Consider the following 26293-nt stretch of genomic DNA (forward strand, 5'->3'; position numbering starts at 1 on the left):
CATGTATTCATACACTGTAAATGTTATACATCCTTAAGAGACATGTTCGTAAAACCCCATTTGAACGTAGCTCTGCTGACAAAGGAAAAGTTAAATACTTTCTCTGTGACAAAAACTTCCTGATAACCACAGATGTTGCTGTTTTTCTAACGAGGGCGATGGATTCGAAATCTCAAAGTCACTTCTGATTAATCATATCGACAACTGATTACAAACTCACAGCCGGATTCAACTGGTTGTTGTGGGTTTTCTGGGCTGTTTGGCTGTGGATCTTGTTCCCAACGTTTCGCCTGCATCTCTGGTGTTTCACCGCTGAAGATGCCAGCCACAGAGGCAGGCGAAACATTAGGAACAAGATCTACCAGACCACGGCCACACAGCCCGGAAAACCTACCACAACCTGTCTTTTTATTTTCTTTTTCCTACCTACGTTGATCATGAGGGTAGTTTTATGCCTATTTAACTTATTTACATGCCAATAAAAGGTGCTGTTGTTGTTGTGTTGTTGTTTTTCCATCAGGTTGACTGCATGCTGCTGTTCTTTTCTGAGCTGGGAGCTTTCATTGCTGGGATCAGGGTTGGGGCACTAATGCTCATTTTGCATTTAGGGAAAGGGCAGATGAAGGAATAAAATGTGTCTTGTTGAAACTGGCTGCAATTCTTTGTGTGCCTTATGGATGGTTTCTTGGGAATAACCCCAGTGAGCTGACAGAGAACCTTCTGAGTCCCAAGACTATGGAACAGACAAGATTGCACTGACTGAAGAAGTAAACATTTTGCCCAGCTTTTCAGCCTTCCTCCTAACTTCAGTGTGATCTGATTACAGCCAGTGTCTTCCTGTGTAGCTTCTTCCTCTCTCGTTTGAACTAGAGCCTACTTTCCTAGGTGTGCCTAGAGATACAATAGGAGGCATAAACATTCACAGAGGCATCTCCAGTTCTAACACAGCGCAGAAGTTTGAGTTGTACTAGATGGCGTGTATTGGAGAATTATCTATAGGGGTCGTAATTTGGTTTACTTGACTGTTTTATTCATCACAAAGCAGCTTTTAATTTTATTGAAGTGCCTCTCTAAATGTTTGAGGGAGTGTACATAGTAGTATTGCAGTAAATTCTTTTAAGGCCAGCTTAATAAAGTGGCTACAGGAAGCAGGGTTGTAGTCCTGATTTGGCTCTCAGCACAGTAATAGTCTAATGATACAAGCCCTCCATACTGTGTCACAATATATTTGTTGATCAAAAGTGGGACACACTTGGTACTGGAAGTGGAAAGATCCATATATACTATATAGGAACAAACTCACCTAGGCCTTTCTGAATCAAACAATTTATTTGCTAAACATGATTCAGATGCGTAATCCCACAGTGTAGGTGGGTGCCATCTGGACAGCCGGCCATCTCGTATCGTCAGCGGTACTTCTTGACAGATACCTCACAAGCCTCATAACAGCCCAACACCGCTTCATGATTCAGTAACGGTGAACATTTTCAGACTGTTGCATATTAAATATTAACTAACTGATCACCACAAATTGTAGAGGCTGTAACTCAGTGGTAGAAAGTTTGTTTTCTATGAAGAGCGTCTCTGGCCTCTCCAGTTAAAAGAATACTGATATGAAAGGTCTTACCCTGAGACACTGGAGTGCATCTGCCAGTCAGACTGGGCAGTACTCATTTTGATAGGTCTGTGGTCTGACTCAGTAGGAAGCACCTTCATGCATTCAATCCTAGCCTTGGTTAAAATTGGCCCAATGCGCACATTAGTGTTTTTCACCGATTCTGAGGCATCAGTGTATTTTCGTAGCGGATTGACTTTCAAGTGCTGCAGCTAGAGAACGGGGCAGTGGTTAGAGCTGGCCTGTCTGAATATTCATTTCATTCAAAGGCAATAATAGGATTGTCCCTTTAATGTAACATGAAATTATTGTGAAAGTCTGATCTCATCCTGCACTTTAGAGGCAACGTGTTGTTCTAACCTGTCATCTCCAAGCCTTAAATTAGAGTAAACCGTGTGGTATAAGATTGCTCCTCGAAGGAGACTTGCTAGTTGTGGCTCAGCATGGATTTCTGCAAAGAAAAAATAAGGTGGACCGTGTATCTTGAACAGGTATTATGTTTACGGATTCAAATAATTATAAAGAGCATCTTTTTAAAAGGTATATGAAATTTGTCTGTACTCCATAAACGGAGTTTTTACGAACCTTTTCTCCTTGAGATTGAAATTTAGAAAATCGTTCTTGTTTGAACTATTAACTGAACCCCAACAGAGATGGATTATTACAAGGGCCAGATGCAATACTTTTCCATCAGCCATTACAAAGGGTCGCTACTTATCTATCCCTCTCCAGGATCGGGTCCACACTGCAAAACCAAGTGGAGACTCGACTGTCCGAGATATGTGGGTGTTAGGAATTTTTCTCCTGGGCTGGTCCTAGACAAATCTGAAAGAGACTCTGACAACTCTGTTGTGGAGCTCTTGTTAAATAATACAGATGCGTGCTCTTGGAAAAAGTAGTAAAATTTCTTTTACAAGTGACAGAACTTTCTAAGTAACATCCAATGCTAGATACAGTTTCTCTGTCTGTGTTTTGAATGTGATTTTTAATTTGTACCTCAGAAATGTCTGTAACGCTCTGGAGCCTATTTTATATGCCTAATAAAGGTGGTGGTTGTTGTTGTTACATTCAAATCTTTCTTGTGCTGTGCTTGGTTTTATGGTTACTTTTAAAATTTATAGAGCAGTCTTCAGCATGTTTACTCAGAAATGGGACTTGTTTCCAGTTAAGTCCGTGCTTCAGACTATATTAAATATTCTAAAGGTTGGTATAACCATACCTTCAGTTCAGATGCTTCTAAATTCGTCATTTATGTCATTTACAATAGATATAGTTCAAGTGGTAAGTACTTCCTGTAATCTTTTTGTATATCCCATTTTACAATCCTTGTATCCTGTTGGCATATAGAAAACGGCCTCATTATGTTTAGCCACAAAGATAAGTGTGGAAAAACCTCAGCTACCAAGAAAGACTTTCTGTTTGCTGAAAGCACTCTGTTCCCCTGTTAACTTGGTGAGACGCGTTGTAGTTTTGGAAAGGCGATGCAAGAAAAAATTCACCTCTCCATAATGTGTACCAAATGTCTGGAAAATAGGCGCAGTGCTGGTGGAAATATAAGCCACATTTGGCATGAAGCAGTTTCGTGTATCTGTGCGGTTTCTATAGAGGATTTCAGCCTAGACTGTTGCATTTTAGTCTGTGTAAGTGATGGAATGTTTGTGAGACTGTCAGTGGTCAGCGGAAAAAGTCCCTTTGTTGGTTTTAAACATTCTAGTTTTATATTGTCTCTGTTACGACAGAACATTTTATTTTTGTCATATGCCGCTGTATTTCATAATAATATAGAATTTCTGTGCTGTTCCATTATAGATATATCTGAAAATGCAAATATTTCTGTGCTAGATATTGGTACAAGGTAGAGTTTCAGATCACGATCTGGGAGCCTCCATTTCAAATCTCTGTCTTGTCTTGGAAACTTTCTGGGTTACCTTGGGCCAGGGAGTCTCCCTCATCCTTAGCTTGCTTGTTTGCTTATTTGTTATGGCCTTTGAGCAGCATTTTAAAAAATAGAGAGAAAAACCCACGCCAGTTTCGCCGTACACAGTGTACAATGTCATCCCAACATTCAACATAAGAAAAAAACCACAATTGTTGTGAGGATAAAACAGGGGGAAGGAGGAGAATGGTGTTTTAAGCTGTTTTATGTTTCCACTAGGCCCATAAATATATACATAAAGAAATCTGGGGGTGTTAAATGCCGTCAAGTTGCAGCTAACTTATGGAGACCCATAGGTTGTCAGTGCAAGAGATGATGTGGGGCAGATGTTTGTCTCTGCATGTTTTCATGTTGCTGCTTTTGCTTTCAGTTGGCTGTACCATAGGATTCCTACTCCCCTCCATATGTGGAATGTGTATTCTGCCAGAGCAGTCCTGAATAGGTCTGATGTAAACCAAATCCCATTTACTTTCACAGGGTATACTCCCATTAGATTGTGTGTGTTTTTTTGGATTGCAGGATAAATCCAAAGACTATTGTGTGGTTCCGCTAGAGCAGGGGTCTTCAAACTATGGCCCTCCAGATGTTCATGGGCTACAATTCCCATCAGCCCCTGCCAGCATGGCCAAGTGGTAGGGCTCATGGGAATTGTAGTCTATGAACATCTGGAGGGCCATAGTTTGAAGACCCCTGCGCTAGAGCAGGGGTGTCCAACTCTGGCGCTTCAGATGTTCATAGACTACAATTTCCATCAGCCCCTGCTGTCATGGTCAATGCTGGCATGGCAGGGGCTGATGGGAATTGTAGTCCATGAACACCTGAAGCGCCAGAGTTGGACACCTCTGCGCTAGAGTGACCTTCTGTGGAAGTGGAAGTGTGAGAAGTCTTGCTTGGACTCTTGCCAGCTCCCGCTCAAATGTTTGGGGGAAAACAGTAGTAGCTGTTTGCTTCCCGTTCATAATGGTTTGGCTCAACCCCTGTGTTTTTTGCCCTACAACTGCTTGGCGTGCGTTTTCTCCCTCAGGCTTTCCACACCTTCAATTGTACAGATTTTTTTTAAAAAACTTTTTGACAGCTTTTTTGGACATTTCACAGACCTTGAAATGTGGTGGCTACTAATTTGTGCTTCGATCCTGTTGGTTCAGTGAATGTGTGAACTGTTGAACCAAAATACGCAGCAAAGAATTAATCTGTTGCCGGTAAAAATGGATTGACCCTATAAGAGTGTGCTCTGTAAAATGCTGTTTTAAATTATGCTTGACAATATTTGTGTCTGACACTCGGAATATCTTACTTTGCAGTCCCAGAAATCTTGGATAGAAAATACTTTTACCAAGCGGGAATGTGTGTATATTATACCAAGTTCAAAGGACCCTCACAGGTAAATTATAAAACGGTACAGGGTTTCTCTGTATAGACTAGCAGAAATATTTGTTCATTCTGGGAAAACCCGAATGTCAGCTTCTCAGAATCTGTTTACAGTTGAACGAGATCTAGCCAGCAATTGTTCTAGTTTGTAAAAAGTGTCACAGCGAGTTTACTGCAGTTCATGAATCCTTCGAGCCTGAGAAGATTTTGCTACGATCGGGCTGAAATGCATGGAAAATTTGCAAATGTGGAATGGGTAATTGAGAAGCTGATGTTGAGTTTTTCCCAGCCAGCACTTTGCTGTGGTACAGTGCTCCTGTGAATGAAACTTAATGAAGCAAAAAAGATTCCTCAATAAAGATAGGAATTGCTCCAAGGAAAAGAAAAGATAATTTGTAAAGCCCGTTTATTTATTCTTGTGAGCATCTTTTCCTTTCCGGAAGCACAATTCTAGGTCGCCTCTTGACCCTTTTCTCGTTTTTCACCCCAGACAATAATGGCTTCATCACACTTCCAAAAAAGATTGACCTAAAATTTGAAATATGCCTGTATAAATCCAAAGTGTTAATGCAGTAAACACATACTTCATACAGGGACATTCATCCAGGTGATTGGTTGCAGCTCCCTATGGAATGTATAATTTGTGGCAAACCTGGGTTAACAATGGCCTCCTTCTGACATCATTGAAAGCCTATTTGCCTGTGATGATCTCGGACACAGCTTGTTCTGATGTTCTTATGCACCCCCTTCCACAATCGCCTCATATATGGAGCATGACTAAGCGTTTCCAAGTATGGGAAGTCTTCGCTCAAACTCCCATTTTGTTGTGACATCCTAATTCAGATGTGTGGGAATTTTTTTCCCCTTCTCACAAAAGCAAAACTGGGATTCTGGATTAAGGTTTAATTGAAGTTTGTGGGTAAGAAAAGAACTCCAGTTTTACTTCTGTTTGTATGTCACAGCATACTGGCTTTTGGAGGGTTTTGAAGACAGGAAACATTCCATTGTGGTCCATGGAGGAGAAGTCAATCTATGGCAGGGGTAGGGAACCTGCGGCTCTCCAGATGTTCAGGAACTACAATTCCCATCAGCCCCTACCAGCATGGCCAATTGGCCATGCTGACAGAGGCTGATGGGAATTGTAGTTCCTGAACATCTGGAGAGCCGCAGGTTCCCTACCCCTGATCTATGGCTACCAATTTTGATCCTCCTTGATCTGAGATTGCAAATGCCTTAGCAGACCAGATGCTCGGGAGCAGCAGCAGCAGCAGCAGCAGGCCATTGCTTTCACATCCTGCATGTGAGCTCCCAAAGGCATCTGGTGGGCCAGTGCAAGTAGCAGAGAGCTGGACTAGATGGACTCTGGTCTGATCTAGCATATGTTCTTATGTGTGAGGGGAGGAGAGAGGAACAAGTTGTGAGGGAGCATACAAGCACAAGAAGAGGCTGGTCTTAGCCTCCAGTGGGCAAACGAATGTTTCTTGTGATTTCTGAATATGAGCAGTTTGTGAGGAATTTGCAGTCAGTATACATTTCAGCATAAAAATGGGGACTGCCAACTGAAGGTCATGGTTGCATTGAAAACCCATGAAGTCATGAGCTAGTCATGAGCCATGAAGGTTCATGGTTTGCCATGATCCAAAAAGTTTCATGGCTTGTCACAAGCCATGAAGGTTCGTGGCTTGTCATGACCACATCATGTTTTCTTGTACAGAGCAGTTCTAAACAGTGTTCTACCCTTCTGAACACATTGGTTTCTGCTTAGGATTGCACTGTTAAAGGCATAGTGATACTTATTTTGTATCCGTATAAGCAGCCATTTTACTTCTTGAACACCTTTACAAAATTATACCAGTAGACAATGAGTGCTTTTTCTCTTTAGAGCCTTTTCCCACAATTATAAATGTAAAAAAAATTGTGGTAAACTATAAGAAGTGGAAACATAAATATTTAAGGACAATCTTCTTCATATCAAGGCATAGATTCTTGGGTGTGAAGGTGAGGAGGGCAAAGTGCTAAAATACTGTCTTGTATTTTTTGACAGATGTCTCCCAGGATGTCAGATTTGTCAGCAACTTGTCAGGTAAGTAGAACTCTGTTCAATTTACCCCTTTAATTTGGTCTCTGAAATATGCAGCTGTGCTTTGATGTTAGTGAAATGTTAGAAAATTGGCTATGGTATTTGAACATAACTGGAAACGAAATGCATGGAAACTTATTCAACTGGGGAAAATGGGGTAGATCTCACAATGTTTATCCTCTTCTGGTTACATGCAGGTTTTGGCTGCTGTAGTGCTTACTATTTAGGGGTGCATTTGAGGAGCTCTTGGGAACAGCACGTAGTCCAAAATACTACAGCAAGGATATTGCTAAGAAAGTGCCACAGTGACCGTGTATTTCAAGCTCTGCATAAGCTCTAGTTTGTTTCCGGGCCTAATTCAAAGCCAGATTTGATTTTTGAAGCCCTGCAATGTCTGGGCCAAACGTGCCTGAAGGGCCTTTCCACTGGTGTGAATCTGCCTGTTCACTTCTTCAGAGGTCTTCTCTAGATGCTCCCATCCATGGAAGTGAGATAGGTGGTGACCAGGTATAGGACCTTTTCAGTGGTGGTGCTGTATCTCTGGAACACACATCCCCTGAGAGGTCCACCTGGCATCTTCATTGCCTGCTTTCAGGTTCAGGTGAAAATCTTTCAGTTTCATCTGCCTTTTGGTTGAATTTCTCTCTTTTTTTGGCTGTGGTTATCTGCTGTTTGTGTGTGTGTGTGTGTTGAAGTTTTTTTATTTGCTGTGTTTAAAGTCGTGTGCCGGTGATTAATTTTATTGTCTGTTGTCGTTTTGATGTGAAGTGCGTGAGACAGCTAAAATGGACTAAGTGGCGTGCAAATATTTTTTAAATAAATAACATTAATTCCCTGGCTTGTTGCAATTCTCTACAGGTGCTGCTGCGGCCGTTTGGTCCGGCAACATGCTTGCTTCACAGCAAGTCTTGCCATGAAATATTCAGATGTGAAATTGGGTGAAAATTTCAATCAGGAGATAGAAGAATGGTCAGTGGAAAAACATACAGAACAGAGTCCAACAGATGCTTATGGAGTCATTAACTTCCAAGGAGGGTCTCATTCTTACCGAGCTAAGGTAGGTTTCACATTTCCCAATGCCCCACACGTGTTTGTCACCTAATAGCAGTGGTGTAGTGGTTAAGAGCAGGTGTACTGTAATCTGGAGGAACTGGGTTTGATTCCCTGCTCTGCCGCTTGAGCTATGAAGGCTTATCTGGGGAATTCAGATTAGCCTGTATACTCCAACACATGCCATCTGGGTGACCTTGGGCTAGTTATAGTTCTTCTGAGCTCTCTCACCTACCTCACAGGGTGTTTGTTGTGAGGGGGGAAGGGAAAGGAGTTTGTAAGCCCCTTTGAGTCTCCTTGCAGGAGAGAAAGAGGGGATATGAATCCAACTCTTCTTCTCATCCTGGGCTTGGTAGGTACTTTTGTAAAAAAAATTGCTGCCCTGAGCCCTTCGGGGATGGGTGGGGTACAAATCTAAAAATAAAATGAAATGTTCAAGTGAAGCACCCAGCCATAGAAGTGATAGCATATAGAGAAATCAAGTTCTCACGTGACTGACTTGTGCCTTAAGGGACACAGCGGCTGCTCGATTGAAGCCGTATCCATTACTGAAACTCATTTTCTGTCTGAGTAATCTGCAATTTTTGACATGAATGGAGTTGTGGACTGTTGGCATTCTGTCCCTTGACAAGCAAGAAGGATAAATCCGCCTCTTTCTCAGTATGATTATCAACTCTTCCAATTTTTGTCATCTGTCTTCTACAAAAGGATGGTCTTCTACAAATCTTAGCATGTGTTTTGGTCTTTTGGTTTTCATAGCAGAGATTTTGGCTTTCCCTTTCCCCTTTTATTACAGGGGGAAAGGCAGCGTGCACCGGGTCTGTGGTCCGAATGCATTCCATTCTCTCCAACTCTCTTTTTTTTACTTCTTGGTTTGCAGAAGTCATAATTTGACTCTGAACTATTCTGTATGACCGCATGCTGCAGTGAGCTTAATAAATTCTACTTTGGTATATGGCTCTGGCTTTTCATTGGTTTTTTTCCTGATATTTGCAGACAGAATATGATGAAGTAAGCGAGTCATTAAAATCCAAGTTTTGGAACATTATTTCTGCAGAGGTGTATATTGTTCAAAATCTTGCAGCGGGTTCTGAAATTCCCCTTAGAAATTACAGATGTGGGAAGAGCACCTGTTCATCCCCGCATCTCATTCTTATCTTGCATCTTATCCTGCACAAAAAGTGTTTTATTATGTTTGCATTGTTACGTCATGTGAAGGTGGCTAACACTTCCTAATTCTTCGGTTGTCAGTATGTGCGGTTGTCCTATGATACCAAACCTGAAGCCATCCTCCAGCTTATGCTTAAAGAATGGCAGATGGAACTGCCCAAGCTTGTTATCTCCGTTCACGGAGGGATGCAGAAATTTGAGCTTCACCCACGTATCAAACAGTTGCTCGGCAAAGGCCTTGTTAAAGCTGCGGTGACGACGGGAGCCTGGATTATAACTGGAGGGGTGAATACAGGTAATGTTCGACTCTGTATCCAGATGGCATAGGTGCAACGATTGTGCAGGACCTGGGAGGTAGCAGCCTTGGAAACCATGAATGACAAAGGGAATATTGGGCCTTGGTGTAACGTTATAATCCACCATACAAGATCTGAGCCTTGCATATATACTACTAAAGTTGCAACACTTTTCACTGTACCTTCAGGAGTGCTTTGATTTTGTGTTCCTGCATTGCAGGGGGTTGGACTTAATGGCCCTTGGGGTCTCTTCCAACTCTATGATTCCCACAGGATAAAAGACCTCATAGATGTTAATACCAATAACTGACCTCAGACCAAAGTGTAACACTAAACTGGGTCCCCGCTAAAACTTTTAGGAGAGAGGACAGAGTCCTTCCATTGGCCTAATCTCATTACTTTATATTCATGTTCATTAGCCCCTTTGAGATTTTTTTCCCTCTTGAAAAACAGGAGCCCCTTGGGGATAGGGCGGTGTAAAAATCTAAAGAATAAATAAATAAATAAAGAATGTGAATAGGTACATATTATGGATCTGCCTTTGGAAGATTCGGTTCATATTCTTTTGAATGCCTTGTATATGGGAAAGCTAAAATCTCAGCTTTAGTGTTTACGTATTTGTATCTTCAACACGTAAAGGCGATCCATTCAGTAATATTTCAGAATTGGCTAAAACATGTCGGTTGTTTTTTTCAGTTTTAGATGTGGCTCGATATTGTTGATAGACACCTTTTACTTGAGCATGGGTGTTGCTGCCACAGCTAAAAATAGCGTGCAATATTTGGCACAATATTTTGGTGTTTTTCTTGCGAAGAACATCACTTTGGGTAATGTCTTAATTAAGATGCGTCACGACCGCATAAGCTTCCAGTCAAACTTTTTAGAAAAGGTTTTTTTAAAAGGCTGAAAGAACAGTGTGTGATTAGTTGAGGAAATTAAGGTCATAGGGGGTCATCTTGACCGAGTTTCTCCACAAGTGTTTTAAAGGAGGAAAATAACCACTCATTGTGTACAGCAATGGGATTAAATTACAGTAAAACTTCTGACTGGCAAGGGAAATTTGAGGGATTCTCCAACCTTCCTAGGAAGTTTTCACAGAAAGCCTGGTCAGAATTCTTTTGAGGACGGTTTGATAGACATGGCTGGTTTTTAGGTGGTAAATTGGTCCAGATGATTTGTTTGTGCTGATAGGACAGAATCTTAGAGATGTTCCTTGTTTCTTGGCAGGTGTTGCGAAACATGTTGGTGATGCCCTCAAGGAACACGCCTCTCGATCATCTCGAAAGATTTGCACTATTGGAATACCTTCGTGGGGAGTGATTGAAAACAGAAACGACCTCGTTGGGAGAGATGTGAGCTGATCCATTTGTTGTACTTGTACTTTTAATCGAGAGCCAGCGTGGTGTAGTGGTTCAGAGATTCTAATCTGGAGAACCGGGTTTGATTCCCCACTCCCTCACCTAAATGGCGGAGGCTTATCTGGTGAACCAGATGTGTTTCTATATTCCTTCATTCCTGCTGGGTGACTTTGGGCTAGTCACAGTTCTTTGGAACTCTCTCGGCCCCACCTACCTCACATGGCGTCTGTTGTGGGGAGAGGAAGGGAAAGGAGCTTGTAAGCCACCTCGAGTCTCCTTGCAGGAGAAAAAGGTGGGGTAAAAGTCCAAACTCTTCTATTATGAAGGGTCCTTCATAACTGCATTGATGGCCCAATCCAGAGTTCCCAGCGGCAGGAGGCAGCACTGCTTCGGCACCACCCTACTAGAGCTTCTCGGCACCATGGAGAGGCAAAAAACAGAAAAAGCCTCTGCACCAACAAAAAGCCCTCCCTCCATGGGGCTCTATGGGCCTACACCACCAGAAGGGTGCCATAAGCCCAAGGTGCTGGCGTTCTGGCAAGCAGAGGCTGGGTGGAAGCCAACTAATGTCACTTTCTCCTTCAGCCACGCCTCCAGACCACCCGAGGGCAAATCCACGGGTGCAGCCCTGCACCGCCTCCATAAGTGAATTCACCCCTCTGGATTGGGGTGTGAGGCTTTGATCTGAATTCAAGTCCAATACTTTAACATATTCTGGAGGAACCAGATTTGATTCTCCGCTCTTTGAGTTGTGGAGGCGTATCTGGGGAACTAGATTAGCCTGTGCACTCCCAACACATGCCACCTGGGTGACCTTGGGCTAGTCATAGCTTTTCGGAGCTCTCTCAGCCCCACCCGCCTCTTTGTTTGTTGTGAGGGGGGGAAGGGAAAGGAGTTTGTAAGCCCCTTTGAGTCTCCTACAGAAGAGAAAGGGGGGGATATAAATCCAAACTCTTCTTCTTCCTCTTCATTTTGGACTTGGTGTTGTAAAGACTCGTCTTGTAAATGGGGGTACCTCATGCCTGCTGTGCCAAGGGCCTGTTCCAACCTGACTTTGGGCATGCCAGAATCAAACCAATCTACTTTGCTTTCAGTGAGGTATGGTGGAAATAGTAGCCCACTCAGGGGCAGGGGAATCATGCTTAGCCGTGCAGCTTCTTTTCGAGCCACAGCTGACTGATAAACAGAACAAGCAGGAAGCAGACTTGAAAGACCCTTTAAAACCTAACAGATCTTCAAAGCAATTTTGTTTTATCTCCCCCTTGCCCTCTGCTGGATTTTTACAGGGGTCTTGTTTGTTCGTGTTTGACATTTAGGTGGTTGCTCCCTATCAAACCCTGCTGAACCCTTTGAGTAAATTAAACGTCCTTAACAATCTTCACTCCCATTTCATACTGGTGGACGATGGAACCGTTGGAAAATATGGGGCAGAAGTGAAACTTCGAAGAGAACTGGAAAAAACAATCAATTTGCAAAGAATCCATGCAAGTATGTGGGTGTTTTGCAGCCTGGCTGTGGCATGGTCTTGTTATTGTTTGGTTTGTTGAACTCTGAAAGAAATGCACAGTAAAGTGGTGACACTTGAGTCACTTCAAGCTGGAGGTGAGGTAGGGGTTAATTTGCATTGTCAAATTCTTTTACCGCTGGAATCAGCTGGCTGCTGTGCCTTTTCCAGACTGTGTGGCTGTATCTGTTCAGCCATGACCCACCCTCTGGAAAACCCACAGTGGCCACTAGGGGTTAATAGTTTGACTTCTACATGTAGAATAAGAGCCAGCTTAGTGTAGTGGTTAAGAGCAGGTACACACTAATCTGGGGAACTGGGTTTGATTCCCCTCTCTGCCATTTGAGCTGTGGAGCCTTACCTGCTGAATCAGATTAGCTTGTGCATTCCAACACATGCCAGCTGGGTGACCTTGGGCGAGTCACAGCTCTTTGGAGCTCTCTCAGCCCCACCCGCCTCACAGGGTGTTTGTTTTGAGTGGGGAAGGGAAAGGAGATTGTAAGCCCCTTTGAGTCTCGTACAGGAGAGAAAGGGGGAATATAAATCCAAACTCTTCTACACCTAGAAAAATAGCGAAGTGGAGAAGAGTTACACAAAGTCTTGTTGCTGGTATGCTTATTTTCCTTTGTGTTGATTTTTTTTTGAGGGGGAGCATTTACATAGGCAACCACTCTCCACCTACAGTAGAAAATGGAAAAATCCTTGAAAAGCTTTAGTTCTACTGAACGTGTAAACTTTAATTTACTCCTCTGACTGACTTCCCTGAGGTGGTTTCAGTCATTAAGAAGAAGTGCAGGAAAGATGAAGGAGAAGTGGTTGGTTCTTTTGGTGCTATGTAATGCCCAGAGCCCGCTCTCTGCTTGGGGTGGAGGTGGTGATAGAAGCAATTTGTGAATTTGTACCTGTAGGGGACTGAGGGGAAGATCTGGGTTTTTTCAGAGCTTTTTGTCATCTGTAGAAGCTTGGTATTAAAGGCGTCATTTCGTACTGCGTTGTTAATCAGTGATAACTTATGTTTGCACATTTACTACTTAACGTTCTTACAAACAAAAGATCCGTTTTGATGAAGTGGGTGATAAGGAGGAGTGCTTACGTCTTCTGCATTTATTGTACCTATGGGCTACATTTTACCGTGCAATGTTATGACATGTTTTCGGTGCCTGTGTTCTGCCTGTGTCTCTGCTGACTTGACTGCATTTTAATTATGTCTTCATCAGGGATAAACCACACTTCAAGCCCTTGTGTATGATTAGCTGCTTTTAAAATGGCTTTCTCAGCATTTTAACTTGTTTGTGCAACTGACGGGGATGTGTTGAGCCTGGAATTATGTTGTGCGGCTGCCAACTTCCAGGAGCGGCCTGAAGATTTCTCAGAACTACGCCTGATTTCCAGTTAACATCGATCAGTTCTCCTGGAGAAAATGATTGCTTTACAGCATGACCTCAATGACTTTATACTCTGCTGAGTCCCTCCCCAGGCTCCAGCGTGTTGTAGTGGTTAAGAGCAGGTGCACTCTAATCTGGAGAACCGGGTTTGATTCCCCGCTCTGCCACTTGAGCTGTGGAGGCTTATCTGGTGAACAAGATTAGCTTGTGCACTCCAACACATGCCATTTGGGCTAGTCTCAGCTCTCTGAGCCCCAACTATCTCACAAGGTGTTTGTTGTGAGGGGAGATGGGAAAGGAGATTGTAAGTCCTTAGTAAGTTCCTTACAGGAGAAAAAGGGAGGATATAAATCCAACTTCGTCCTATTCCTCCTCCTCCTCTTCTTCTTTTTCCTCCTCCTTTTCTTCTTCTTCCTCTTCCTCCTAAATGTAATTCCCTTTTTTCTTTCACCCTTTTTAATCAGTGTGCTAGCTGCTTCTCTGTGCAGAAAAATCCAACATGCTTGAATGTAAATTTTTAATTTTGTGTTTTAACTTCAGAGTGTATGCAGCCCACATAGTAACTCTGCTTCTCTGAATTTTAAAAATACAGTAGGATTCTTCTTATTCTTTCGAGACCAAGAACTGTGTATGCGTAATTGATACACGTAATTTTCTTTTACCTGCTTGCTTTAGGAATCGGCCAGGGTGTTCCTGTCGTGGCGCTCATCTTTGAAGGTGGTCCCAACGTTATCCTCACTGTTCTGGATTACCTGCAGGAAAGCCCCCCAGTGCCCGTGGTGGTTTGCGAGGGGACTGGCAGAGCTGCAGACATCCTGGCTTATGTCCATAAGCAAACTGAAGAAGGAGGGTAAGCCTGTTGAAACGTCCGGTGCTATGAATACGTCACATTGTGAAGTGAAGCACACTTCCTTGAGAGGTGTTTTTGGCTTAGAATCCACTGGAAGATAAGGTTTTTGGCTTATCCACTGGAGGATAAGGTTTTGTTTTGGTGCTGCATAAAGCCCCCCCCCCCCCTTTGCACCCAAGCAATATACTATATTTCTGTGAATAATACTGGGCTTTCTGGTTTTCTCAGAAGCATTCCTGAGGGGGCAGAACTCGAAATAATTTCGACCATCAAAAAGACGTTTAATTTTGGCCAGAGCGAAGCGGTTCACTTGTTCCAAACACTGCTAGAGTGCATGAAAAGAAAAGAACTGGTAAGTCATTGTCTGCTTTGCCTTCTTCAGGAAGCACTTTGTTAGTATTACACTCTTCCATAAACACTTTGAAAATGAGGAGGAATCTCACCAGCTATGTGGGATAAAAAAATAACAGCTGCAATCTGACTTAAAAAAAACAAAAATAACTTTGACTTATTTATGAGGCCAGGGCAAATTTTCTTTCTGCAGGTCAAATGATCTGCTTTGAAAAATGCTTACCTTTTCTCTTTTTGTAATTGATTTTCATTTTGGTTCTCTGTCAACTGCTGAAATTTGGTTTTTGTATTTCTTGCTTGGGATCGTGGCCAGCATTTAAAAGATCTTCTTAACGAGTTACGAACCCAATCATGCTTTGGACTGGTGCTTCCTGAATATCCATCCCCTTGTTGAATGGCAGATCCTTCCTCTTTCTTTTGTCAAACCTCAAAGTAGTTTTTCAGAAATGATGTATGATGTAGCGTGCTGGTTTTTGTGGGAGGGGGTAAGTGATTAGGGTTACTTTCTCACATGCAGAATAGTGTACTTTCAATCCACTTTCAGTGCACTTTTCAGCTGGATTTTACTGTGTGAAATTGCAAAATCCACTTGCAAACAGTTGTGAAAGTGGATTGAATGTGCATTATTCTACATGTGCGAAAGTGCCCTCAAAGAAGTTCTTTAGACCTACCAAGGGGCTTCCTTACCAAATTCATAAAACCTGTTTTTTTTCTGATCAGTTGTGGAATACATGTCTAGCAAGCTGTGTTGAAGTGAGAATTAGCGTTTGGTTTTCCCATTTTTGCAATCCCAAGTACATGACATAAAGACTTCAGGTACAATTTGGGAAACAGTCAAGTGTGTTTTATTTCTGTTTATCTTTGGGCGTAAGTGCTTAACTGTGTGAGGGTTTATTGGTTTAAACTGTGCACATACTTGCCCATCAGCTCAGAACAGCATCTTCATCGGAGGTCTTCCTCCATCTACGTCCCATAATTGACGTAAGGCGGGTCGGTGCAAAGAAGCCGTGCCTTCTCAGTTGTTACACCTCTTACGCTGCCTCCTTGGCTCTTCACCTAGTGCTGAGTTCCTTGAACTCCTGGCAACAGGCAAAGATATATTTGTTTTGCTCAGACTGTTTGCAAATTTCTCATTCTTTCCCACATTCCTATTTTATATAGTCATGTTTTTTTTAATTTGCTGTTTGATTTTTTTAGTTCTTATTAATGCTGTAATATTTATTTGCTATATTGTATATAGATAATGTTGAGATTTATGTTTTGTGATGCTTTATTGTTTCCGTTTTGCTCTTCTAAATGCTGCTGTTTTATTTTATACACTGTTTTTGTTAGATGCCAACTTCTGCTGCTGCTATTATTGTGGTTTGTGTGAGTTAGTATATTAGGTTGTATATTATCACTTATTTTTTGAGAGTCACCCAAGAGCTTTTCATGTTGAAAGGCAGAATGAAAACACCATGAATAAAATAAAGCGGGCTGTTTCTGCTTCTAAGATTCTATTTTATTCATTTTTAAAGGTTACTTTGGTCGAGAAATTAAATAATATATTACGTTGAGGAGCTGTTAAAATATACGAAAATGCTAATGTGTTTATTACAGATCACCGTGTTCCATATTGGGTCTGATGAGCATCAAGATATCGATGTTGCAATCCTTACAGCGCTGCTAAAAGGTCAGTTGAAAAACCAGCAACTTTAAAAGCATATAAATAATTAGGGCTGCCCTGAATGTGGTCCCATGAATGTGTTTGCAGCAGCGGTGGCTACAGGTGAGACATTCTGCCTTGGGGAGCAAGGGAGACGGAGAAGCTACTTTCCTTTCCTGCTGCTGTTTCATTCCCCACTCAGCATCTGCTGCTGGATTTTCTCCCTTTATTTTAACTATACCTTTTTGTCATTAACAACACTGATCCCAGCTCTTCTTACTTTTGCATGATGAACATGAGAAAAACACTGTTGCCAGGGCCAGAAGGCTGCTTCAGAATGAGGCTAGTAGCAAATGCTTTGGCTCCTTTTTTTCCGAGAGCCAGCATGGTGTAGTGGTTAAGAGCAGGTGCACTCTAATCTGGAGAACTGGGTTTGATTCCCCCGCTCTGCCACTTGAGCTGTGAAGGCTTATCTGGTGAACCAGATTAGCTTGTGCACTCCAACACATGCCAGCTGGGTGGCCTTGGGCTAGTCAAAGTTCTTCGGAACTCTCTCAGCCCCACCCACCTCACAGCATGTTTGTTGTGGGGGAGGGGAGAGGAAAGGAGTTTGTAAGCCCCTTTGAGTCTCCTTACAGGAAAGAAAGGGGGGATATAAATCCAAACTCTTCTTCTTTTTCTTTTTCGCTGCCTGAAACATTGTTGAAAATGAGAGAACTTTTGAACCTGGCAGATTCCCCCCCAAAAATGAGCACACACGCATACATCTTTTTTGCTTGTCCTTAGTAATAATGCCAGAGTCTGTCTAACTTAGAAATTACATATTGTGTGTTTTAAGTTTTAATCTTTTCCAACTCAAATTTTTTTGCAGTGTTTAATTATAGAGGGCATTGCAAGGTGGATTTGTAATAAGCTGGTTCTGTTGCTAAAGTATAATGATAAAAACGACATCTTATAGTTGAGATAAAGGAAATGGTACTTGTGAACATAAGATTGTTCAGATGAGTTGTTGAAATACAGATCTGCTTTCTGTGTTTTGGTTTCATTTTAGGAACAAATGCTTCTGCATTTGACCAGCTGGTCCTTACTCTTGCTTGGGACCGAGTCGACATTGCCAAAAATCATGTTTTTGTGTATGGCCAACAGTGGCTGGTAAGTAAATGTGACGGAAGAAGCAAAATTACAGTTAAGAAGCAGCCTGCTAATACTGTAGATATAGCTTTGAGTAAGAATTGTACCTTCTAAACAACTCCTTTTATCTTCCCCCAAACCCTGCAAGGTAGGTTAGGCCCAAATCCCCCAGAGAGCTTCAGGGTTGAGGGGTTTTTTTTAAACATCTTACAACTACACAACATAAGTCCTGGGCAGAATGAATGCTTCAGGATTGTAACTGTGGCAACATACCAATTCCCATTTTGTACTAAAACTTTTTTCTAACCAATTGCAGTTGAGCAGGCAATATTATGTCTGCAGCAGTTAATTATGAGAGCACAACTGAGAAGAATGGGATATGGGTGTCCTGTTTCACAGCTTGCTCTCTGAACTACTGTGCATTTTATTTTGAATAATTTAATAAAACATTTTAGTAAAAGTTACTGAGTTTCAACAGTGTTTGAATTTCATGTTTGGAGAACGTGGCGTTTGCTGCTTTTGCCTTTCCTTACTTAGTTTTCAGACTTCTGTTTTTTCTTAGCCTGTATCCATCCACAGAGTTCCAAAGATTCAAGGGGCGCTTAAGTTTTCAGAAAAGGGGGTGTTAATTCCTGTGGCAGACCCTTTGCTTTGCCTCCTACACTGTTCTCCTTGTTCTTCTTGTAGGAGCAGCAGTGGCGTAGTGGTTAAGAGCAGGTGTACTCTAATCTGGAGGAACCAGGTTTGATTCCCCGCTGTGCCGCCTGAGCTGTGGAGGCTTATCTGGAGAATTCAGATTAGCCTGTACATTCCAACACGTGCCAGCTGGGTGACCTTGGGCTAGTCACAGTTCTGCTGAGCTCTCTCAGCCCCATCTACCTCACAGGGTGCTTGTTGTGAGGGGGAAAGGGAAAGGAGTTTGTAAGCCCCTTTGAGTCTCCTACAGGAGAGAAAGGGGGGATATAAATCCAGTTCTTCTTCTTCAACTTCAACTTATAACCTTTATTAGGCATAAAAAATAAAGGGATAAATATACAAATAGATGAGTATTAAAACAGGATCAAGTTCAATTCTGTTATTCTTAAGTACTTGCAGAAGAAATTTTGCAGTCTTTTCCAGTATCTCTATGTTTTTTTCACTGTTTAGAAGTAGAGCAGTTCCTGAATTGGCTGAGAAAATTAGTAAATGTAGCTTGTGGTAGCAAATATCTGATGCTCGCATATTTAGGACAGAAGAAGATCGTATGAGTAAGAGCCTCCTCTTCTTGACAGTCCAGTGACCCCCCAGGAACAAAATGTAGGCTGGAGGACTCACTCAGAGCTTCAGTGGAAGGCAAAGTTGGGAATGTCCCAATCTGTGAGATACGCAGATCGTTGCAGGCTTGTCAGTTAATTTCAATATAAAGATCATGGTCTCTTGTCTTCAGGTTGGATCTCTAGAGCAGGCTATGTTAGATGCCCTTGTGATGGACCGAGTTGCCTTTGTGAAACTGCTTATTGAGAACGGAGTAAGCATGCACAAATTTCTTACCATTCCCAGACTGGAAGAGCTTTACAACACTGTAAGTTTACAACAATTCTTTTGAAAGGTATCTTTTCACCCCAGTGCATGTTTCTAATTTCTGTTGTATGGACATTTTTATGTAGTCAGATCAGGGGTCTGCAACCTGCGGCTCTCCAAATTGGCCATGCTGGCAGGGGCTGATGGGAATTGTAGTCCATGAACATCTGGAGAACCACAGGTTGCAGACCCCTGAGTTAGATAGTTCAGGGTGGGAAGAGGAATTGCTTTTGCAGGTAAAATAGCCTTTGCTCACTATGGCTAGTAGCTATTGATGGATTTATCCCCGATGAAGCTACCAGACCAGCTACGCTTCTGGCCCTTGTGTCCTCTGGAACTGAATCCCAGATTAAGCTTTTACTGAAGATAGAAGCTTAAGTAGAATAAATTATTTAACACACTTCACTTAATGCTGCTGCACATCATCTTCTCGGTCTCTCGTTTATAGATTGCGCAAGGAATCCCTGGCAGTTCTCGCTGCCTCTTTGGAGGGGTCAAATAGTTGAAGGGTGAAAAGCATATCTAAAGCATTAATTCGTACCGAGCTAATAAGTACAGCCCAGTTTGGAAGGTTAAAAGCAGTTTGATGATACAAAATTCAAGCTATGATAGACTAGGATGAAGTGGGGGTCTGAGTTTGTAGATGTTACCCAGATTTCAGTTGTTTGATCTCAAAATTAGTAAAGAAAAACTGGCGGGTCGGGGAAGGGGGGAATATATGTTTGGAGGAGCTTTTCCTGTTAGATTGTCTAGGAACATAATAGCTGTTTTCCAGATGTTCATGGACTACAATTCGGAATTGTAGTCCATGAACATCTGGAGAGCCACAGGTTGCAGACCCCTGTGCTAGACACTAGAAGCTTCCTACTTGTGTCTTCTTCTGAATAACCTCCCTTATGTGACTGGGAAATTCGGGTAATTGTTTTGAGCGCCTAGAACACTGAGGTGAACATTATTTCAAAAAAACAGTTTTTGTCATTTGCATAGGATCGTTTCTTCAGTTAACGCCTGCCTATAAGAGACTTTGAAGCACTGCTTCTGAAAACTTCAACTAAGTCGTCGTTACAGTACCTTGCAAGCAAAAGCGTTGTGTTGCTATATATATAAGTTTTCTTCCGTTACGCAGAATAATGCACTTTCAATCCACTTCCAGTGTACTTTGGAGCTAGATTTTACTGTGCGGAATAGCAAAATCCACTTTCAAACAATTGTGAAAGTGGATTGAAAGTGCATTATTCTGCATGTGCCGAAGGGGCCTTAGAGAGAGCATCTCTATTTGATAGACGTTTTTCCAGGTAGCTTAGAGTAGAGATCCCCAACATTTTAAAGCCTGTGAACACCTGTAGAATTTTGAGGAGGTGCCAAGCATTGCCCCAAGTGGTTTCCGTAGCGGGTGTGGGCAAACCAAAATGGCTGCCGTAGGAGGGAGAATGAAATTACGTACTTTGCGCAAGAATTGCAGAGGGCAATAAAAGGGAAACAAGGAAGGTGGGAGGGAGAGGGAGAAGGACATTGGAGAATAAAAAGGAAGGAAGTAAAGCAGTGGGGAGGGGAAGGAAGAGAGGGGAGAATGGAACCACATAATAATTAGAGAAAGCCCAGGTGCCTCCTGATCCTCCAATGGCTGCAGATTCTATTTCAGAGGATAGTCCTTTCACTCAAATGAGAGCAGCCAATAATAAGCCCTGCCTTACACTGGCCCCGCCTGCTTCCCAAAGAGCTCAGCAGGTGCCAGGGGAAATACTGTCAGGCACCATGGAATTCAGCTACCTGGCAGAACCCTCCTTTAGAATCTTTAATACAACATGTTCTGTGTACACTGCTGGCGTATTTGTGGCATGTCTCAAAATATCTAAGAGTCTGCATTCTTCTTCTTTCCTCTTCAAGAAACAAGGCCCAACTAATCCAGCGCTGTTTCACCTTGTTCGAGATGTTAAACAGGTATGACGTTGAGTGGCTAAAATACTTGAATGGCTTAAACACACTCAAACAAGAAAATAAATGTTAACTCATCCCCCCCTTCCCCATCGCGCATGTAATGATGTTTCTAAAAGAGTTTCAACTACTCTTTGTAGTAACCATGATGGGAAACTTCAAAGTAGTTTAATTTCTTTCGTTCCTGTCCCTTACAGAACTGTTTAGCATAGCGTACACTTTGAATGTTGTCTGGAAATTATTAATGGTTAGAAGAAGAAGAAGAGTTTGGATTTATATCCCCTCCTTTCTCTCCTGTAAGAGACTCAGAGGGGCTTACAATCTCCTTGCCCTTCCCCCGTCACAACAAACACCCTGTGAGGTAGGTGGGGCTGAGAGAGCTCTGAAAAGCTGTGACTAGCCCAAGGTCATCCAGCTGGCATGTGTGGGAGTGCACAGGCTAATCTGAATTCCCCAGATAAGCCTCCACAGCTCAGGCGGCAGAGCTGGGAATCAAACCCGGTTCCTCCAGATCAGAGTGCACCTGCTCTTAGCCACTACGCCACTGCTGCTCCTGCTTTATGTTCATGAAATGATGAAATATGAACAAGGGTTTCAATTCTGTATATGCTTACTTAGAAGTATGTTCCATTTTATCTGGGGGAGGAGGCTTACATTTGAATAAAACAGTCTGTAAAATTATTTGGGTAAAATGGGATTAGGCAGGTTTGGTCCAAGGCTATGTAGCCTTACATAGCCAGTGTGGTGTAGTGGTTAAGAGCGGATGGCTTCTAATCAGGAGAACTGGGGTTGATTCCCCACTCCTCCACCTACCTGAGTGGCTTTCAGAGTCGATCTGGCAATCAGGGATGGTTTCTGCACTGACTATTATCTCCTGCTGGGTGGCACCTTGGCTAGTCAGCAGTTCTTTTTTTGGAGCCTCAAGTCTCACTCACCTCACGCGGTCTATTTCGTTGCAGGGAGAGGAGGAGAAAGGAGCTTGAGTCTCCTTACAGGAGAGAAAGGTGAAGTATAAATCCAAACTCTTTTCTCCTCTTCCTCCTCCTCCTCCTGATAACATACACATGAAAATGATGGGCAGAGGCTGAGTGGTTTCAAGTATTCTCAATTCTTACTGTCTTGCTTCCAGGGAAACCTTCCTCCAGGTTACAAACTCACGTTGATTGATGTGGGGCTGGTTATCGAATATTTGATGGGAGGAACCTACAGATGCATCGCGCATTAACATTTTACGGAAGCTAACTCAGAGTGGTGTACAACAGTCTCAGCGGCAGCAATCGGGTAGGTGGTTTCCTTAGTTCGGCGGGACAAAAACTTAACGTACTGCTTCAGAATCTCAAGTGTATTTAAAATTTCCAGCAATCCGAATTGCATAGCATAAAGAGGCTTCCAAGAAGAGAATTTGCCTTAAAACCTCTAGAAGGTTTTTTTTAGTGAAAGCCGCAGCTTTAACTTGTGGAACTGTTGCCAATGTAGTTATGCTTAGTGCACTTTAGGAAACATGCGTATAAAATGCTCATCTGAAAGGCCAATCTTAGCCAAAGATAAGCTTTTAAGTCCGGGTTGCTGCTTTGATGGGGAGAGATGTTAAGTCAGTGCTGCTTGGCTCTCTCTTAACGATGTTGGTAATTGGGACATTCTGCAGCATTTTTTCATTCACTATCTCAACAAACCTTACAACAAGCAGTAATCCCAGCCTACCCCTGTGTTTTGGAATGGGGGCTGAGGTTGGGGAGACTGACATTTTCCAAATGTCAGGCAGTGAACTCATAGCTGATGTGAGGAGGTGTTGAACTGGGTGCTTTCTGTAGCCTCCGCTACCAGCCTGGCATGTCCTAACTCCTTACACCCAGAAAAACTTCATTTATCAGCGCCATCTTACAGGTAATTTTTGTTTAAAATTTCATTTGTGATTTTCTCCCTGTCTCGGTTTAACATTCTAATTTTTAGAGGTCTGGGCGAAATGCTGCAAGCGGCACCCCTCAATTGCGTAAAAACCACGAACCTTTTGGTAACAGGGCAGATAAAAAGGAGAAAATGCGGCACAACCACTTCATCAAAACTGCGCAGCCTTACAAACCAAAGGTAGGAGTATACATCATACAATAGCACTTCCAGGGAAGATAACTTAGGTATTGGGGATCCAGGGCTTTTGCCTTTTCAGAATTTTCTCAGCAATGTGAAGAGACTTACTTAAATAGCGTTTTATATTTTTAAAATAATCAAGCATTTTAATTTAACAGTTCGGTCAATTCATATTGCCATGCGTTATAATTCAGTTCACTGTTCCAGAGATCAGTAAATGATATTCACTTTTTCATGCACTGTGAGTTCTTTCTGTGGCTGCTTCCAGAGTAAAACCATTTTTGTATTGTCGGGTTGGCTTTTCACTCGAATCGCGGGTATCATTGCTTATGTTATGGTTTCCGGGCTGTAAGGGGAGGAACAGTAGTTCTAGCAGTATTTTCCTCGACGTTATTTCTGCATCTGTAAGCTGGAACTTCAGATCCATCTGAAGATGCCAGCCACAGATGCAGGCGAAACGTCAGGAAAGAATGCTGCTAGAACATGGTCATACAGCCCGGAAACCACACAGCACCCAAAACCATTTTTGTTAACACAGCCACAATCCAAGCTCTGTTAGACCAGTCTGTGATCAGTGGTGAAAATGGCAATTGTCAATGCTTGTGATCGGACCTGTAGCGAGGGGGAACTGTGCCCAGCGCACGTGTGTGCCCTATGCCCCTGCCACATGCCCTGGAATGTCCCTGCCATGCCCCTCGCCAATTACACGGTGCACAGGCCCGTGCAAGCTACGCCTCACTTCCCTGGCTCCTATCAGCTACCGTTTGTGATTCTCCTTTTATTCATCTCTTATTGTCAAAACAGACATAATTAATTCATATTCTGAGCATCCATGGATAATCTTGAAATATCTCAAGTTCTATTTCTGGATTTTGTGGGGTAACATATCCTCTTATTTCACTCATGGTTTCCAGAATCTGTTTTTTTCAGACATTTACATTGCATGGGCTGACATTTCCTTATTCCACGTAACCCTTACATTAGTTTTCTTTCGATTTAATTTGTTTTAAAGGGCGACACTGTTGCAGAAGAAGGAAAAAAGAAAAAAACCAAAGACGACATAGTAGATATCGATGACCCGGAAACAAGGCGCTTTCCTTGCCCTCTTAATGAGCTGCTGCTTTGGGCGGTGCTAATGAAAAGGCAGAAAATGGCCCTCTTCTTCTGGCAACACGGGGAGGAGTCCATGGCCAAAGCTTTAGTGGCCTCCAAGCTCTACCGCTCCATGGCCTACGAAGCAAAACAAAGTGACCTTGTTGACGATACCTCGGAAGAACTCAAACAGTATTGCGAGTAAACACCCTTCTGTCTTGTTATACGTGGCCTGAGCTACCGATGTAAAATTCACATGTCTTTTCAGGCATGTTTTCTTCAGTGGATTTTCCCAAGGCGTAAATGATATAACGAAGTTGTAAAGTCATTATAAATGAATTCATTTTCCCTTTCTGTAAATGGAAAACGAATTCATTTATGAGGATTGCAACTTGTTTTAAATATACTGTATTTATACAGGGGCATGGGGCGGGGGGCCCAGAAAGCTCAGATTTTGCACTGGGCTACATTTTCCCTAGATACACCTCTGCTGGCCTGTGACCCACTTTCAGAGGCTTTGCAACCTACTTTTGGGTCCCGATTCACAGGTTGGAAAACACTGCTCTAACACGTGTGTGATTCTTTTCCCCCCAGTGACTTTGGACAGCTGGCCGTTGAGCTATTAGAACATTCGTTCCGGCAAGATGAAACGATGGCTATGAAATTGCTAACTTACGAGCTAAAAAACTGGAGTAATTCCACCCGCCTTAAGCTAGCAGTGTCTTCACGGCTTCGGCCTTTTGTTGCTCATACGTGCACGCAAATGTTGTTGTCTGATATGTGGATGGGAAGACTGAATATGAGAAAGAATTCATGGTACAAGGTAATTAGTCCCGCAAATTTGTCTTCATAGTCTTCATCGTGTATTTTCTTTGTTAGTTAACTGAGCAGTACTTTGAGTGCACAGCCTTATCAAGTCATCATCAGAATAGTCTTTGTGTAAGGTTAAATAAAACTTTTTAAAATCAAGTCTGAAGGTGGTATTGGGAATGCAACAATAACTCTTTTGTTGATGCTTTATTATCTTTTTAAAAAAGGTACAGAAAGGTAGAAGGCAGAAACCAGGCAAGTAAGCCTTTAACCAGAGGTGGATCTCTAGATCTTCATGAGAAACTAATCTGCTACTAAAAAAAATATTTAGTGGTGAAACATTAACAGACTGAAAACGCCTTGTTTAAAATTGAAATGCCATTATGCTTTCCTTCAGGTAGTAAAGTAAAACACCATGTAGAAACTGGTTCATATTTGTAGTTTACTGACACAAACATGTACAAGTTGGAAGGTTAGTAGAAGGCAGACAAGCCAGCAGGAAGCGAGCGGGTGTAAGTTTTCAGAAGGACACTCGTAAACCAAGCCATGTAGCCTTGATTAACCAAGACAAGAGCAGCATTTCTCTCTGATCGTCAAACTGAAAATTTACCCCCTGTATCACACTGCAAACAATAATTCCGTGGAAATTGCTGTGTCACATGGCAAAAATCCTCAAGCATCGTTTTAAAACATGATGTGCTCTTGTCTGTCGGGCGTACTAACCTGTCCTCTCTCACTTGGCTTGCCAGTGAACTAAGAGTAACACCTATTTTTACTGCTTAGAGACACAGAATTTTTAGCTTCTAAACAGATGTAGCAAGACTGGTTCCGGTAAAGGCGTGTTGGCCGAAGGTGACAGCAAAATATCATGAAAGAAAAATCTATTCGAACCCGTTTGGTTTGGCAAGGTTTTAGAGATCACAGATATTTTCTCCTTTGATATTTTGGAGTTCTGTATGTCCTCGATGAATTTAAACACACACACACAAGTGACAGACGTGTAATGTTTGTTACAATTAGCTAAAGCGCTATAAATTAGTGAGCAAGCCTTAAAATTTCCTAGAACTCTTCT

At 42.4% G+C, this 26293-nt stretch overlaps 1 protein-coding gene across 1 annotated transcript in view; it reads left to right on the top strand.

The window, feature by feature from the left end:
• TRPM7 (transient receptor potential cation channel subfamily M member 7) overlaps positions 1-26293 on the top strand; it is a 72277-nt gene that overhangs the window by 15284 nt on the left and 30700 nt on the right. The window contains 17 exon segments of the mRNA XM_048481851.1: positions 4853-4932; positions 6964-7002; positions 7858-8056; positions 9301-9514; positions 10743-10867; positions 12190-12361; positions 14438-14612; positions 14841-14964; positions 16563-16635; positions 17660-17760; positions 19166-19300; positions 21187-21240; positions 22364-22447; positions 22450-22515; positions 23185-23319; positions 24332-24612; positions 25006-25234. Of these exon segments, the coding sequence (XP_048337808.1) occupies positions 4853-4932; positions 6964-7002; positions 7858-8056; positions 9301-9514; positions 10743-10867; positions 12190-12361; positions 14438-14612; positions 14841-14964; positions 16563-16635; positions 17660-17760; positions 19166-19300; positions 21187-21240; positions 22364-22447; positions 22450-22515; positions 23185-23319; positions 24332-24612; positions 25006-25234 (2286 nt within the window).

Source organism: Sphaerodactylus townsendi, linkage group LG17 (assembly GCF_021028975.2).
Source record: "Sphaerodactylus townsendi isolate TG3544 linkage group LG17, MPM_Stown_v2.3, whole genome shotgun sequence".
In the NCBI taxonomy this organism is placed as follows: Eukaryota; Metazoa; Chordata; class Lepidosauria; order Squamata; family Sphaerodactylidae; genus Sphaerodactylus; species Sphaerodactylus townsendi.